At 41.7% G+C, this 16,582-nt stretch overlaps 1 protein-coding gene across 2 annotated transcripts in view; it reads right to left on the reverse strand.

Moving 5' to 3' along the window:
• The window catches only part of NLRP3 (NLR family pyrin domain containing 3), a gene marked incomplete at its 5' end in the record, with an annotated part of 46,019 nt that overhangs the window by 21,674 nt on the left and 7,763 nt on the right, over positions 1-16,582 (reverse strand). Inside the window, 3 exons of one of the 2 annotated variants that reach the window (XM_081035405.1) lie at positions 11,712-11,882; positions 13,210-13,380; positions 16,223-16,393. In XM_081035405.1, the coding sequence (XP_080891531.1) occupies positions 11,712-11,882; positions 13,210-13,380; positions 16,223-16,393 (513 nt within the window). Of the gene's footprint in view, positions 1-11,711; positions 11,883-13,209; positions 13,418-16,222; positions 16,394-16,582 lie in introns of both variants that reach the window. The other variant, XM_081035406.1, reaches the window with a different exon arrangement.

Here is a 16,582-nt window from a genome sequence, read left to right on the forward strand (position 1 = left end):
ACAACAAAAAAACAAACAACCCAATTGAAAAATGGACAGAGGACCTGAGGAGACATTTCTCCAAAGAGGATATACAAATGGCAAATAGACATATGAAAAAATGCTCAACATCGCTAATCATCAGAGAAATGCAAATGAAAACCACAATGAGATATCACCTCACCCCAGTCAGAATGGCTTTCATCAACAAAACAAATAGTAACAAGTGTTGGAGAGGCTGTGGAGAAAAAGGAACTCTCATACACTGTTGGTGGGAATGCAGACTGGTGCAGCCGCTCTGGAAGGCAGTGTGGAGGTTCCTCAAGAAATTACGAATAGAATTACCATATGACCCAGCAATCGCTCTCCTGGGTATCTACCCCAAAAATATAAAAGCATTTCTCTATAGAGACACGTGTACTCCAATGTTCATTGTAGCTTTGTTTACGGTGGCCAAGACATGGAAACAACCAAAATGTCCTTCGATAGATGAATGGATAAAGAAGTTGTGGTACATATACACAATGGAATACTATTCGGCGTTAAGGAAAGATGATATAGGAGCATTTGTGACAACATGGATGGATCTTGAGAGTATAATGCTAAGCGAAATAAGTCAGACAGAAAAAGCAGAGAACCCTATGATTTCACTGATATGTGGTATATAAACCAAAAAGAACAAGACAAACAAATGAGAAACAAAAACTCATAGACACAATAATTTAGTGGTTACCAGAGGGTAAGGGGGTGGGGGGTGGGTGATGAGGGTAAAGGGGATCAAATATATGGTGATGGAAGGAGAACTGACTCTGGGTGGTGAACACACAATGGGATTTATAGACAGTGTAATACAGAATTGTACACCTGAAATCTATGTAAATTTACTAACAATTGTCACCCCAATAAATTTAATTTAAAAAAAAAAGAAAAAAGAAATGGACAGATCTAGCTGGCAGAACATCAGTAAGAACACAGTTGAACTCAATAACATTATCAATCATTTGGTTATCATTGATATCTATCGACTGCTTCACCCAACAACAGAGGAATACACATTCTTATCAAGCTCGCATGTAACATTCACCAAGACAGACCACATTCTGGGTCATAAATAATACCTTAAAATTTGAAAAAATAGAAATCAGACCACAATGAAATAAAACTAAAAATAAATAACAGAAAGATAGCTAGAAAATTCCAAAGTATGTGGCCACTAAACAACACTTTTCTAAATAAAATATGCATCAAAGAAGAAATCTCAAAAGAAATTTAAAGATATTTTGAACTAAATGAAAATGAACACACAACTTATTAAAATTTGTAGACTGCAGGAAAAGCAGTGTTTAGATGGAAACTTATAGCATGGAATGCATAAATTAGAAAAGAATAAAGACCTAAAGTCAATCATCTAAGCTTCTTAGAAAATTAGAGAAAGAAGAGCAGATTAAATCCAAAGTAAGCAGAAGATAGGGAATAATGAAAAATAGAGCATAAATCAATGAAATTGAAAACAGAAAGTTAATAGAGAAAATCAACGAATACAAAAGCTGATTTACTGAAAAAAATCAATAAATTGATAAACCTCTAGCCAGGCTAACAAAGGAAAAGAGAGAGAGAGAGAACACAAATTACTAATAACAGAAATGAAAGAAGGAAAATCTCTATTGGTACCAAGAACATTAAAAGGATAATAGAGAAATCCTAGAAACAATTTTGTGCCCACAAGTTTTATAACCTAGACAGAATAGAAAAATGCTTGAATGACAAAATCTGCAAAAACTCACACGAGAAAAAAAATAGACAATCTGGATAGCCCTTTATTTATCAAAGATATTGAATGAAAAATTAACAAACTTCCAAAAAAGAAAGCACCAGACACAGATAGTTTCTCTTGTGAATTCTAACAAATATTTAAAGAAGAAATTTTACCAATTCTCTACAATTTCTTCCAGAAAAGAGAAATAAAGAGAACAGTTCCAAACACATTCTGAGGTCAGTGTTACCCTAATATCAAAGCCAGACAAACACACTAAAATAAAATTACAAGTATTTCTTACAAACCTAGATGCAAAAATCCTCAACAAAGTATTACCAAATTCAATCTAACAATGTGTAAAAAGAACTATATACCAATACCATGTGGGATTTATCCCAAGTATACAAACCTAAATCAACATTTAAAAATCAATTAAGGACATGCAGAAAAAGCCACCTCAAGACTGGTAAGAGACACAGAACAGGCACTGCCCCACACCCGCGTGTGACCATTAAAAATTGGGAGGGATATCTCGGCTGTGGATGTTCCCTTTCCTCTCCCTCTGGAGAAGCAAGAGGTCCCGGCCCCACCCCAGCCCAGTGCTGGGGAGAGAAGTCCCCATAATTTCTGGTTATGAAAAGCAGTGGAGATTGTGACTGAGTGAGACAGGGAAAGGCTGAAGTCCCAGCGGCTCCTCTTAAAGGACCCATGCACAGACTTACTCACTGACAGAATCACTCACTCTGAGCTCCAGCACTGGGGCAGCAGCTAGAAAGTTGGCAGGGCCATATGGCAAAGAACTGAGTTGTCTGGCTTGGGATAGCAGCTGGAGAGGTGGCTTTCTCTTGAACAGAGAAGCTCATGGAGGCCATTGTTTCTTTGTTGAGCCCTCCCCCTTCCCAGCATGCTGACTCAGGTGGCTGCCTTCTCTGAGTCTCCATCAAGCTGGCTAATGCCTTCCTTCACCATGCCCTGGTGATTCGAGACCCTGCCCCATCCAACTTTCAGGCACACCGAAGCCACTTCCAGGAGCTTTTTCATATAAAAAAAAAGCGTGCTGCCTTAGCTCAGGCTGCAGACTTTCCTAGGGTGTCTCAAAGGTTCATGGAAGACAAGCAGCATCCGGCTTGAGTGTGTCCTGTACCTCTGGCTAAGCAGCCTAAAGCCATCACTAGTGGCAGCCAGCCTTGGTTCTCAGCTTGGCCTCTCGAGGCACTTCCAAGCATACCACAGGTGGCAGCCATCTGCGGATTTCTTTCTGGCTCCTACCAGGTGGCCCCTTGTGGGGCATGGGCGGCAGCTACACTTGACCTTCAGCAGATGCCCTCCAAGGTGGTCCTGGGGCTTCAAAATGAGCTGGAGCATCCAAGAATGACACACCCAAGGGGGAAGAGGGTGTTGGGAAGGGCCAGAGTCCTGCTGAGGGCTGCTCTGTAGGATCAGACTCTGCACAACAACACTTCCACTGTAGTCACAACCAGTCCTCATAACCAATGAGCCTGAGGGTCAATCCTTCTCACTGATATGCAACCAAGGCTCAACTACAAGAGGATGGCACACAAAACCCACAAGGGACACACCTGGAGTGTGTGGCTCAAGTGACCAGGAAGACTGCACCATTGAGCCCCACAGCATCCTACTACATAAGCCCACTCAACTAAGACCAGGAGACATAGCAGCCCTACCTAATACATAGAAACAAACACAGGGAGACAGCCAAAATGGGGAGACAAAGAAATTTATACCAAATAAAGAACAGAACAAAGCTTTAGAAAAATAACTAAACAAATTAGAGACAAGCAGTCTACCAGACTCAGAGGTCCAAACATTGGTTCAGCGAATCTCAGGGATGAATGTTCAGTGGTCTCAGGGAGAACTTCAACAAAGAGATGGGAAATAGAAAAATGGAGATAGAAAACATACAAAAGAACCAGTCACAAATAAAAAATATAGTAATGGAAATAAAGAATATATTACAGGGTATCAGCAGTAGATTAGATAAAGCAGAGGATCAAACCAGCAATGTAGAAGATAAGGTAGCAGAAAATACCCAATCAGAGCAGCAAAAAGAAGAAAGAATCCAAAAAAAATTAAGGCAAGTTTAAGGGGCAACATCTGGGACAACATCAAGCATACTAACATTTGCATTATAAGACTACCAGAAGAAGAAGAGTGAGAGCAAGGAATTGAAAACATATTTGAAAAAACAATGAAAAAAATTTCCCTAATCTGGCAAAGGACATAAATTACAAGCCCAGGAAGCACAGAGAGTCCCAAACAAGATGAACCCAAAGGAGCCAACACCAAGACACATCATAATTAAAATGCCAAAAGTTAAAGACAACGAGAGAATCTTAAAAATAGCAAGAGAAAAGCAGTTAGTTGCCTACAAGGGCGCCCCCATAAGACTGTCAGCTGATTTCTTAACAGAAACTTTGCAGGCCAGAAGGAATTGGCAGGAAATATTCAAAGTGATGAAAAGAAAGGACTTACAACCAATATTACTGTACCCAGCAAAGCTATCATTTAGAATCAAAGGATAGATAAAGAGCTTCCCAGACAAGAAAAAGCTAAATGAATTCATCACCACCAAAACAGTATTACAAGGAATCTTAGAGGGACTTCTTTAAAATGAAAATTAATAATAATAAATATATATAAATAATAAAATGGCAGTAACTACATACTTATCAACAATTACTTTCAATGTAAATGGATTAAATGTTCCATTCAAAAGATAGGATGAGTGGGCTGGCCTGGTGGCTCAAGCGGTTAGAGCTCCATGCTCCTACCTCCGAAGGCTGCCAGTTCAATTCCCACATGGGCCAGTGGGCTCTCAACCACAAGGTTGCCGGTTCAACTCCTGGAGTCTCGCAAGGGATGGTGGGCGCCACCCCCTGCAACTAAGATTGAACACCTTGAGCTGAGCTGCCTCCCGGATGGCTCAGTTGGTTGGAGCACGGGCTATCAACCACAAGGTTGCCAGTTCGATTCCCAGATTCCCACAAGGGATGGTGGACAGTGCCCCCTGCAACTAAGATTGAACACGGCACCTTGAGCTGAGCTGCCATTGAGCTCCTGGATGGCTCAGTTGGTTGGATCGCATCCTCTCAACCACAGGGTTGCCAGTTCAATTCCTCGACTCCTGCAAAGGATAGTGGGCAGCGCCCCCTGCAACTAAAATTGAACACAGCACCTTAGCTGAGCTGCCGCTAAGCTCCTGGATGGCTCAGTTGGTTGGAATGCATCCTCTCAACCACAGGGTTGCTGGTTCGTCTCCCGCAAAGGATGGTGGGCTGTACCCCCTGCAACTAGAAAATGGCAACTGGACCTGGAGCTGAGCTGCACCCTCCACAACTAAGACTGAAAGGACAACAACTTGAAGCTGAACGGCACCCACCACAACTAAGATTGAAAGGACAACAACTTGACTTGGGGAAAAAAAGGCTTGGAAGTACACATTGTTCCCCAATAAAGTCCAGTTCCCCTTCCCCAATAAAATCTTTAAAAACAAAAAAGAGAGAAAGAAGGAATTTCTATTAAAAAAAAAAAAAAGATAGGGTGAGTGAATGGATAGAAAAGCAAGACCCTTACATATGCTGCCTACAAGAGACACACTTTAGATATAAAGACACACACAGACAAAAGTAAAGGACTAAGATATTTCTTGAAAATGGAAACAAAAAACAAATAAAAGCTAGGGTAGCAATACTTATACCAGACAAAATCGACTTTAAAACAAAGACTATAACAAGAGACAAAGAAAGAACTAGTAATCCCACTTCTGAATATTTATCTGAAGAAACCCAAAATGCTACTTCAAGGGGAATGTGCTTATCTATATGTTCATTGCAGCATTATTTACATAAGCCAAGGCAACCTGGATGTCCTTGAATGGATGAATGAATAAGACGAAGTGGTACATTTATACAATGGAATATTACTGAGCTGCAAAAAGGAAGGAAATCTTGCTATCTGCAACAACATTGATGGACCTAGAGGGTACTGTACTCAGTATAATAAGTCAGACAACTGACAAATGATTTCACTTATAATTGGAATCTAAAGAACAAAATAAACAAACAAACAAAAGAGAAACAAACTCATAGATACAGAAAACATTTTGGTGGTTGGTTGCCAGATGGGTGGTGAAAGGGGGAAAGGATAAAGAAGTATAAATTGGTGTTACACAGTAGTCATGGGGATGTCGGGTATAGCATAAGGAATATAGTCAGTAATATTGCAATAACTATGTATGGTGTCAAAGAGGTACTAGATCTATCGGGGTGATAGATAGGAGAGAAGTTGGGGGCAGGGTGAAAAAGGTGAAGGGATTAAGCAATACAAATAGGTAGTTACAAAACAGTCATAGGGATTAAAGTATAGGGAATATAATCAATAATATGGTAATAATGATGTATAGTGCCAGGTGGGTACTTGTCAGGGAGGTCACTTCCTAAATTATATAAATGTCTAACCACTATGCTATACATTTGAAATTAATATAAAACAATATTGAATGTCAACTCTATAACTGAAAAAATTTTTAAAGGGGAGAAAAAGGTGAAGGGCAATTAGAGGTTCAAATTACCAGGTATAAAACAAATAAGTCATGGGGATGTAATGTCAATAATATTGTGATAGCACAGTATGGTGTCAGATGGTTACTGGATTTATCATGGTGATCACTTCTTTAGGTTTATAAACGTTGAATAACTATTGTGTATACCTGAAAATAATATAATATTGTATGTCAGCTGTACTTTAATAAAACTCTTTTTAAAATAAAAATAAATTAACATTTGAAAATCAATAAATATAATTCATCACATCAATGGACTATAGGAAAATAATCACATGGTCAAATCAATAGATGCAGAAAAAGGCTTTGACAAAATCCAACACCCGTTTATGATAAAAGTACTTAGCAAACTAAAAATAGAAAACTTCCTCAACTTGATAAAGTATATCAATAACAAAAAACCTACTGCTAAGAGCATATTTAATGGTGAGAAAATCGAAACTTTCCCTCAAAAATCAGGAAAAAGAGAAAGATGTCTGCTCTCACCACTCCTTTTCTTCATCATACTGGAAGTCCTAGCTAATGCAATAAGATAAGAAAAGGAAAAATACTAAAAGGTATAAAGACTCATACAGAAGAAATATAACTGTTCTTAGGGGGTTGTTAGCTTGTTTGTTTGTTTTGGGGGGTTTTGTTGTGACATTTTGGGGGTTTTGTTTGTTTGTTTTGTTTTGTTGCAGATGACATGATCTCCTATGTAGAAAATTTGGAAGAATTGACAAAAAAAAAAAAAAACAAGAAAGAAAGACTCCTTAAATGAAAAGGCCATTATAGCAAGGTAGAAAAAGATCAATCACTTTCTTATATTGTAGCAATAAACAAGTAGAATTTTAAATAAAACACAATGCCATTTATATTGGCACCGCCTCCAAAAAAATACTTAGATATAACTCTAACAAAATATGTACTAGATCTACATGAAGAAAATTACAAAATTCTGGTGAAAGAAATCAAAGAGGAACTAAATAAATGGACAGATGTGTCATGTTCATAGATAGAAAGACAATACTGTTAAGATGCCAGTTCTGTCCAACTTGCTATACAGATTCAATGCCAAATCCCAATCAAAATCCCAGCAAGTTTTGTGTGTGTGTGTGTTTGGTGTCTGTGTACGTGTTGACAAATTCATTCAAAGGTTTATATGAAGAGGCAAAAGACATAGAATAGCCAACGCAATATTAAAGGAGAAGAATGAAGTTGCAGGACTGACACTATTCAACTCCAAGATTTGCTATAAAGCAACAGTAATGAGGACAGTGTAGGATTGGAAAAGAATAGACAAATTCACTAATGGAACAGAACAGAGAGCCCCAAAATAGATCCACATAAATATAGTCAACTGATCTTTAAGAAAGGAGCAAGGGCAATACAATGGAGCAATGACAGTCTGTTCAACAAGTCATGTTGTAACAACATCCACATGCAAGAAGAAGAAGGAGGAGGAGGAGGAGGAGGAGGAGGAGGAGGAGGAGGAGAAAAGAATCTAGATACTGATCTTATATCATTCATAAAAAAACTATAAAAAAATTAACTTAAAACAATTTAAATGCTATCCTTATCAAACTACTCCAAAAAATTCAAGATGAAGGAATGCTCCCAGCTCATTTTACAAGGCCACCATTACCCTGATTCGAAAACCAAAGACATTATAAAAAAGAAAATTATAGGCCAATATCCCTGATTAACATAGATGCAAAAATCCTCAACAAAATATTAGCAAACCAAATTCAGCAATACATTAAAAAGATCATACATGAGTTTCAGTCAAGATGGCAGAGTAGGTAAATGCTGACCTCGCTTCCTTCCATGACCATATCAAAATTACAACTAAATTACAGAACAACTCTCTTTGAGAACTGCCTGAAATCTAGCTGAACAGAAGTGCTATAACTAAAGACATACATACGAAGCCACTTCAAAATTGGTAGGATGGGTGGAGACATAGAATGGACTGGTCCCACACTCACTTGTGGCTTAAAAATTGAGGGGTGGGGTGGGAATCTTGGCTGCAGACATCCCTCCTGAGGAGCAAGGGGTTTCAGGCCCATACTGGGCTCCCCAGCGCAGGGTTCCAGTGCCAGAAAGAGAAGTCCCTATAGTTATGAGCTGTGAAAACCAGAAGAGATTGTGGCTGAGTGAGACATAGGGCTGCTGGAGTCCCAGGCATTCTTCTTAAAGGGCCCATGCACGGACTTACTCACTGGCAGACTCACTTGCTCTGAGCTCCAGCACTGGAGCAGCAGCTTGAAAGACACCAGGGACACACAGGGAGCAACTGAATTGTCTGGCTCAGGGTGAGAGCTGGAGGGGCAGCTTTCTCCCAGGCAGAACTGCTGACATAAGCCATTGTTCCTTTACTGAACCCTCCCACCCAGAGTGCAGAAATAGGTGACACCATATCTGAGTCTTCATCAACCTGGCTAACACTGTTTGCCCTGCCCTTTTGATTCCCTGAGACCCTGCTCCACCCACCTTCAGGCCCAACCAAGCCATTTCAAGTGGCTTTTCCATGTAAACAACCTCTCTCAGTTTATACTATGGACTTTCCTAAAATCTCTCAAAGGTGTACAAACACCAAACAAGCAGCATCTGGCCTCAGCATGCCCCATACCTCATGCTAAGCAATCCCAAACACGGAAATAGCAACAGCCAACCTCAGTTCACAGCTTGGCCTCCTTCAGGAACCTCCAAAACCAGCACAGGTGGCAACCATTTGCAGATCACTTTGTAACTCATACAAAGTGCTCCTCGGGCACAGGGAATGACTGACCTAGGCCTGAAACAGAGCCTCTCTGAACAAGCTTAAGAATCAACACACCAATTGACCAACTTCAGACCACACCAGAGCACACCTAACCACTTCCACAAATGACACACCCAAAGGGGAGACTCGGCTGGCACCAGAGCATCAATAAAGTGAGTCCTGCTTTGTGGGGGCAGCCCCTGCACAACAGCTTCTTCACTGTAGGCAAGGCCAGTCCTCACAACCAATCAGCCTGAGGGTCATTCCCTCCCATTGATGTGCTAACAGCAAACAGTCTCAACTACAAGAGGAGGGCAGACGCAACCCACACAAGAGACACACATGGAGCACCAGGCTCAGGTGACTAGGGAGACTGTGCGACTTGCCCCATGGAACATCTACCACATAAGGCCAACCCACTAAGACCAGGGGACATAGCAGCCCTACCTAACAAACAGAAGCAAGTAAAGGGAGGCAGCCAAAATGGGAAGACAAAGAAACTTGTCCCAAATGAAAGAACAGAACAAAGCTCCAAAAAAGAGCTAGACAAAATGGAGACAAGCAATCTACCAGACACAGAGTTCCAAACACTAGTTATAAGGATGCTCAGTGATCTCAGGGAGAACTTCAACAAAGAGATAGGAATCATAAAAATGGAGATAGAAAACATACAAAAGAACCAGTCAGAAATAAAGAATACAATAACTGAAATGAAGAACACATTAGAGGGAATCAACAGTAGATTAGATGAAGCAAAGTCATGAATCAGCAATTTGGAAAATAAGGTAGCAGAAAACATCCAACCAGAACAGCAAAAAGAAAAAAAAAATCCAAAAAAGTGAGGATAATGTAAGGGGCCTCTGGGACAATATCAAATGTAACAACATTTGCATCATAGGGGTACCAGAAAGAGAAGAGAGAGAGCAAGGGATTGAAAACCTAGTTGAAGAAATAATGACAAAAAAAAATTTCCCTAAACCTGGCAAAGGAAATAGACATACAAGCCCAGGAAGCACAGAGAGGCCCAAATGAGATGAACCCAAACAGACCCACACCAAGGCACATCATAATCAAATGCCAAAGGTTAAAGACAAAAAGAATGTTAAAAGCAGCAAGAGAAAAGCAGTTAGTTACCTACAAAGGAGCTCCCTTAGGACTGTCGGCTGAGGAGGCATAGTGTTCCTAAAATCCCTGGAATTTTCTGGGTGATAGGAGCACATTTTGCTATTTGAAGGAGCCCCTTTTGATCACACCTGAGTTTATGCTCTGTGAGTGACTTAGATAGCCCTTAGATAGTCTCAGCATGGAGCTGGTCATCAGGAAGTCTAAGTGATCAGAGGGTTGGAATTTTCAGCCCCACCCAAAACCTCCAGGAAGGTGCAGGGAGGAAGGCTAGAGATCAAGCACTATAAAATCTCCTGAACAAAGATTTGGAGACTTTCTGGGATGGTGGTCACAGGGTGGAGCATCTCCACTCCATGCGGACAGAAGCCCCTGTGCTCTGGACCCTCTGGATATCATCCTGTGTGTCTCTTCATTTGGCTGTTTGTTTGTGTTTTTTATAATATCCTTTATAATAAGCATAAATTCAATAACAATTTCTCCGATTGCTATGAGCCATTTTAGCAAATTTTCAAACCTGAAGAGGGAGCAGGGGGTTGTGGGAATTCCCATTTATAGCCAAGTCAGAAAGAAATGTGAATAACCTGGGACCCCATTTACAATTAGCATCTGGTATCGGTAGGGAGAGGGCAGTCTTGGGAGACTGAGCCTTTCACATGTGTGGTCTGTGCTAACTCTGGGTAGATGGTGTCAAAACTGAAGTGACTTGTAAAACATCCAGCTCATGTCTGAAGAGAATTGGTTGTTGGGGTTAGAAGACACCCAGAATTTTTATTATTATTTACTGCAAAATTCCAACATGAGCTCATGATGTGATGTGCCTGCCAAAAACGTAAGAAAGTCGCAGGCTTCCACGGCGACAACAGAGCGCCCTCCACAGAAGGTGGCAGCACCAGCGCTCATCTTTAGGGGAGTGGGGCTCTGGTCTGCGCACTGCACTTCAAGTGAGGACACTGACACGTCAGCCCTTCCCTCGGACAACCTGGTTAAATAGATGAAGGAGCTAAGCCAGTCCTGACTGAGGACTTAGTGACACCCAGGTAGGAGATGAAAAGAGCCAGGGTCTGTATTTTCTCTGGAGACTGAGGTCAGTGTTCTTCCGTGGAGCTCTCGGGAGCAGGACAAGGACCAATGCACAGAAACCAGAGAAGGTGCCACGTTGGGATCAGAACTCTATCCCACTGCAGGAGCCACATCGTACAGCAATGACCAACTGGCTCAGAAGTATTCACACATAAAACATGTGACTCTCTGCGTGAATGTCTTAGAAGCAAGTGTTTTGTTCAATGAGAAATTGGGAGGAAGAGTCTCTCCTGTTTCTTTCGACTCAGAAGCTCCAACTCTGTACTCAAAAATGCTTTGCCAGTAGTAGGTGGTAACTTCAAACGCCTTCAGATATCATCTCCTTTTTTCTCCACCCTCAACTCCATCTGATTTATCTGTTTTGGAGTACCCCCTACCAACATTTTTTAAATAACGCATCCCTGAAGACAAGTTTCTTTTCCGTTGAGACACCCATGAGGACTTACCCCAGTTTCTGCAGGTTACATTGCGGATTCTTTGCTTTTTCACATAAAATTCCAACTCCAGAGTCTCCCAGGGCATTTTCTCCCAAGTAGAGTCTGGTCAGGGCCTGGCTGGTGCTCAGGACAGATGCAAGATCCACACAGCACACGGACGTGAGACCGCAATTGACCAACCTTCCACAGAGATGGCAGAATTGTCACCACAGTTCTCTCACGCTCTCTGGGGTGAAGTAAGGAAACACTTGTCCTGTCACTGCCTCAAGGCCAGTCCCCACACGGGAAGAGTGCATCCAAGCTCTATGTTAACTTTCTATTTCCTTTTCTGTTTGTATAACAGCATGCAAACACTTTCTAAGCCCATGCCTCGCAGCTCATTTATTTTTACTATGGTGAAAACACAGCATAAAATTTACGTTGAAGCCATTTTTAGGTGTATAATTCAGTGGCATGAATCACATTCACATTGCGGTGCAGCCATCACTACCGTCCATTTCCAGAACTTTCTCAGCATCCCAAACTGAAAATCTACCCCCATTAAATACTAACGCCCCATTCCCATCCCCCAGCCCCCGGGACCAATCTTCTACTTTCTGTCTATGAACTTGACTATTCTAGGAACTTCATTCATATAAGTGGGTCAGGCACAATTTGTTCTTTTGTGTCTGGCTTATTTTACTTGGTATAATGTCCTCAAGGTTCCCCCATGTTGCCACGTGTGTTAGAAATCCTTTTAAGGCTGTATGTCGGCATATACCACATTTTTAAATCCATTCCTCCATCAATAGATACCTGGGTTGTTTCCAGCTTTTGGTTATTATGAGTCACCCTGCTATGGACATGTTTGAGTGTTTGAGGGCTTGATTTCAACTCTTGTGTATATATACCCAGAAGTGGAATTGCTGGATCATATGGTAGTTCTATGTTTAATTTTTTTTTTGAGAAACTGACAAACTTTCCATTTTACATTGCCACCAGCAATGCATGATGATTTCAATTTCTCTACATTTCAAGAATACTTGTTGTTGTCTGTTTTGTTTTGTTTTATAATAACCATCCTAATGGATGTAAATCAGCCCTACCATTTTCAAGTGCTTTCTTCTCTTCTTCAAAATTCAAGTGTCCCAAAAGCATTCAGTGAAGGGGTGCACAGAATACTGTGTCTGTATTACTTTAGCACCATTTTCCTATTCAGCGTGGAGACCGGGGCTTGGGGTGAAGCCCCAAGACTCTTCTGGGCACCGCATTGCACTGGGTTTGCGTTTCCAGCTAGGCTGTGACTGCCATAAAGGCAACACTATTCCTTTGACCGAGTCCCCCTCCAGAGCTTAGTATGTGGCTTTTCCCACAGCAAACACTGACCGAGTGGATTACTGACAAACACCTGGAAGTAACACAGGGAATGTCTGAGCGACCCTGGCCAACCTCACACTCACACTCCAGGCCATCAGGGCCCACTGCAGCCACAGCTCATGCTTCCCAAAGGACATTAGTTCTGACTCACCAGAGCTTCTGCAGGTTGCAGAATGCATGCTTCAGTCCCACACAGAGAAGTTTGACTCCACTGTCCGCCAAGGTGTTGTGGCTCAGGTCCAGTTCCACCAGCATCTGGTTGCTGCTCAGGGCCGAGGAGACGATGAAGCAGCAGTGATGGGAAAGACAACAGCGCCTCAACCTTCGTGTGAAGCAGAAGCAGAAAGCATCAGAACACGCTGCCTTCTGGGACTGCCTTGCTTCCTGTCTGTGCTGGGTTTCGGCCTGAACAGGGGTGCTTGTTCTCAAGTTACAAAAGGAAAATCATGAAGTTTTGTGAAAGTGTCATCTCATCAGAATTCCTCAATACAGCCCAGGACACACAGAGACCACAACTGCTGAGCTCCAGTCAGTGAACATCCATAAACAGAGGTCAACTCACAAACGTATAAACAGCACACCCCTGTTCTGTAAATGAAAAGGGTACTGAAACTATGGCTTCCACCTCTTTGCCACACGCCCCTAACAGCTGAGAATCCCTCAGATGAATGCTGTGCTCTCTGCACTTGGACCCATCTCCTTCTCTTTGCCAACCTCATCCCTGCTGTTCCACTTAATGATTCAACCCCAGACCTCCATCTGGTTTTCTTCCTTTTTTTTTTTTAAAGGAGGGCACAGCTAACAGTGACTCATGCAGGGATCGAACAGGCAACCTTGGTATTATCAGCACCATTTATTTATTTTTAATTAAAGTTTATTGGGGTGATAACTGTTAGTAAAGTTACATAGGTTTCAACTGTACAATTCTGTAATACATCATCTATATATCATATTGTGTGCTCACCACCCAGTGGCAGTTCTCCTTCCATCACCATATACTTGATCCCTTTTACCCTCATCTACTACTCCCTTCTCCCCTCCCCCTCTGGTAACCACTAAACTGTTGTCTGTGTCTATGAGTTTTTGTTTCTTTGTTTGTCTTGTTCCTCTGTTGTTTTCAGTTTTATATCCCACATATCAGTGAAATCATATGGTTCTCGACTTTTTCTGTCTAACTTATTTCACTCAGCACAATAATCATCTGATTCTTGATTTGTTTTACACACACACACACGCCATTAACAACAATTTGTCCTGCCATAGGAACAAGAACAACATCCCAGCTCCTTTCCAGGCCAATAGTTCATATGTCCTAGAGCTTTTGGGACCACCTTCCTTTCTGTCCCATCTCCACACCAACTAGAAGCAACGAACAACTCTCTGTTTATCTGCCAAGCAACAGATCATCACCCATGTCTCCCTGTCTGTGTCTCACTCTCTGGAATCACATGAGACGATGGGGAGAGTGGTATGGAACAAAGGTGGAAGGCAGTTGAAATGCCAAAACCAGCCAAAACCTTGAAGGCAAGAAGAGGATTCGTAATTGATCAAAAGAGCAAAGATAAAGCATTTATGCACGTGAAATGCAACAATCAAAGAATTTTCTAACTAGCCCTCTGACTTCCATATGGAGAATGGGTTGGTGAGTGGCAAAAGTGGATGCAGAGAGACCAAACAGCCAATATTCCTTCAATACGCTGTGTCCCTGAAAATAAAACCTGGCTGGACAATCAGCTCTAATGCATCTTTTGGAGCAAAAATTAATATAAGACCCAGTATTATATTATATTACACCCAGTATTATATTATATTATGTTATGTTTATTATATTATATTATATTATATTATATTATATTATATTATATTATATTATATTATATTATAGACCAGGTCTTATATTACAGTAAAATAAGAGTGGGTCTTATATTAATTTTTGCTCCAAAAGATGCATTAGAGCTAATTGTCTGGCTAGGTCTTATTTTCAGGGAAACACGGTATGTATTTTTGACACTTATCCAGACAGTATAGAGAAAATGGCAAGACAAACACAAATCCTGTTCTGCAAAGCTGATGGTCTTGGAGGGCATCACAATATCCAGGCTAGTGACTGTGGTTGTTGGACCTGGGCTGGTGGAGTAACGATGAGGAAAGTGGACAATGACTTGTGCAGTAGGTAAAAGTGATAGGGATGGGTATGATGAGCAAGACAGAGGTAGGAAAACCTCCTAGAGCAGTGGGCTTTAACAATGGCTATGTAGCTTGTCAAAAATGCAGACATGTGATGGAAGAAGGCTGGAGGGATGGCTCAGACAACCGTGTACTCAGCTCAGAGCATGTGACACTCATTCACATGTGGGCTCAGAGCAAGCACTTCTATAATAAAGCTACAGGAGTTTCCCTGTGACAATTCAATCTATACAAAATGTTCCAGCCCAAGTAGCCATTGTTGTATATCTGAAACTCTCAGATTCTGTGAACATGGCGATGAGGAAATGGAAGATATTGAAGGTCATGCCCTTTTTGTCATACCATCCACAAATAACTTATTTTCAGACTCTCTTCATTCTTCCCACCTGATATTCCCAAGCAACTGGCCTCTGATCCTTCCCACTTGCTATGGGCAGAACTGTGTTCTCCACAAAAAAAAAATTCATAGGTTGACATCTTAACTGCTAGGACCTCAGAATGTGGCTGTATTCGGAGATGGGGCCTTTAAAGAGGTGAGTAAGGTAACATGAGGTCATTAGGGTGGGCCCTGGTCCAATATGACTGGTGTCCTTATAAGAAGAAGAGATCAGGACACAGACACACAGAAAGATGACTATGTGAGGACACAGGGAGAAGATGGCCTGTGGATAAACCAGCCTCGCAGACACCTTCATTTTTTTGGACTTCCAGCCTCCAGGACTGTGAGAAAATAACTCTGTTGTCTAAGACCCCCAGTCTGTGGTGTTTGTTATGGCCACCCTGGGAGACTCATAAACCACTGATCTGGTCCCTGAGACCTTCCTCCAGTGCTAGCTCTCTCTCTCTTTCTCTCTCTCTCTCTCTCTCTCTCTCTCTCTCTCTCTCTCTCTCTCTCTCTCTCTCTCTCTCTCACACACACACACACACACACACACACACACACACACACACACACACTCTTTCTCTCAGGTTCTTACCACAATCTCTGAATGTTACAGCCAGGACTCTGGAGCATTTCACATAATACCTCCATCCCTGCATCCCCCAGATTATTGTCACTGAGGTTCAATTCAGTGAGACTCTGGTTAGTGCTCAGGACAGAGAGGAGGCCCCGGCAGAAGCTGGGAGTGAGATCGCAGTTCACCAATCTAGAAGTGGATAGAAGGAAGAAGGAGAGAAGAAAGTCAGTCTGTCAGAACAATGAACTGAAGGTAGGGGCCCGGCATGGCTGGCACCGGTTGAGACAAAGGCCTCCCAAGGGTGAAGAAGAGTCACTGAACTGAAGATTGTCCACAGAGGAATGAAAAGGGCTGGGGAGCCTTGGGAAGACACTCTGC

Source organism: Rhinolophus hipposideros, assembly GCF_964194185.1.
Source record: "Rhinolophus hipposideros genome assembly, chromosome: 23".
Classification (NCBI taxonomy): domain Eukaryota; kingdom Metazoa; phylum Chordata; class Mammalia; order Chiroptera; family Rhinolophidae; genus Rhinolophus; species Rhinolophus hipposideros.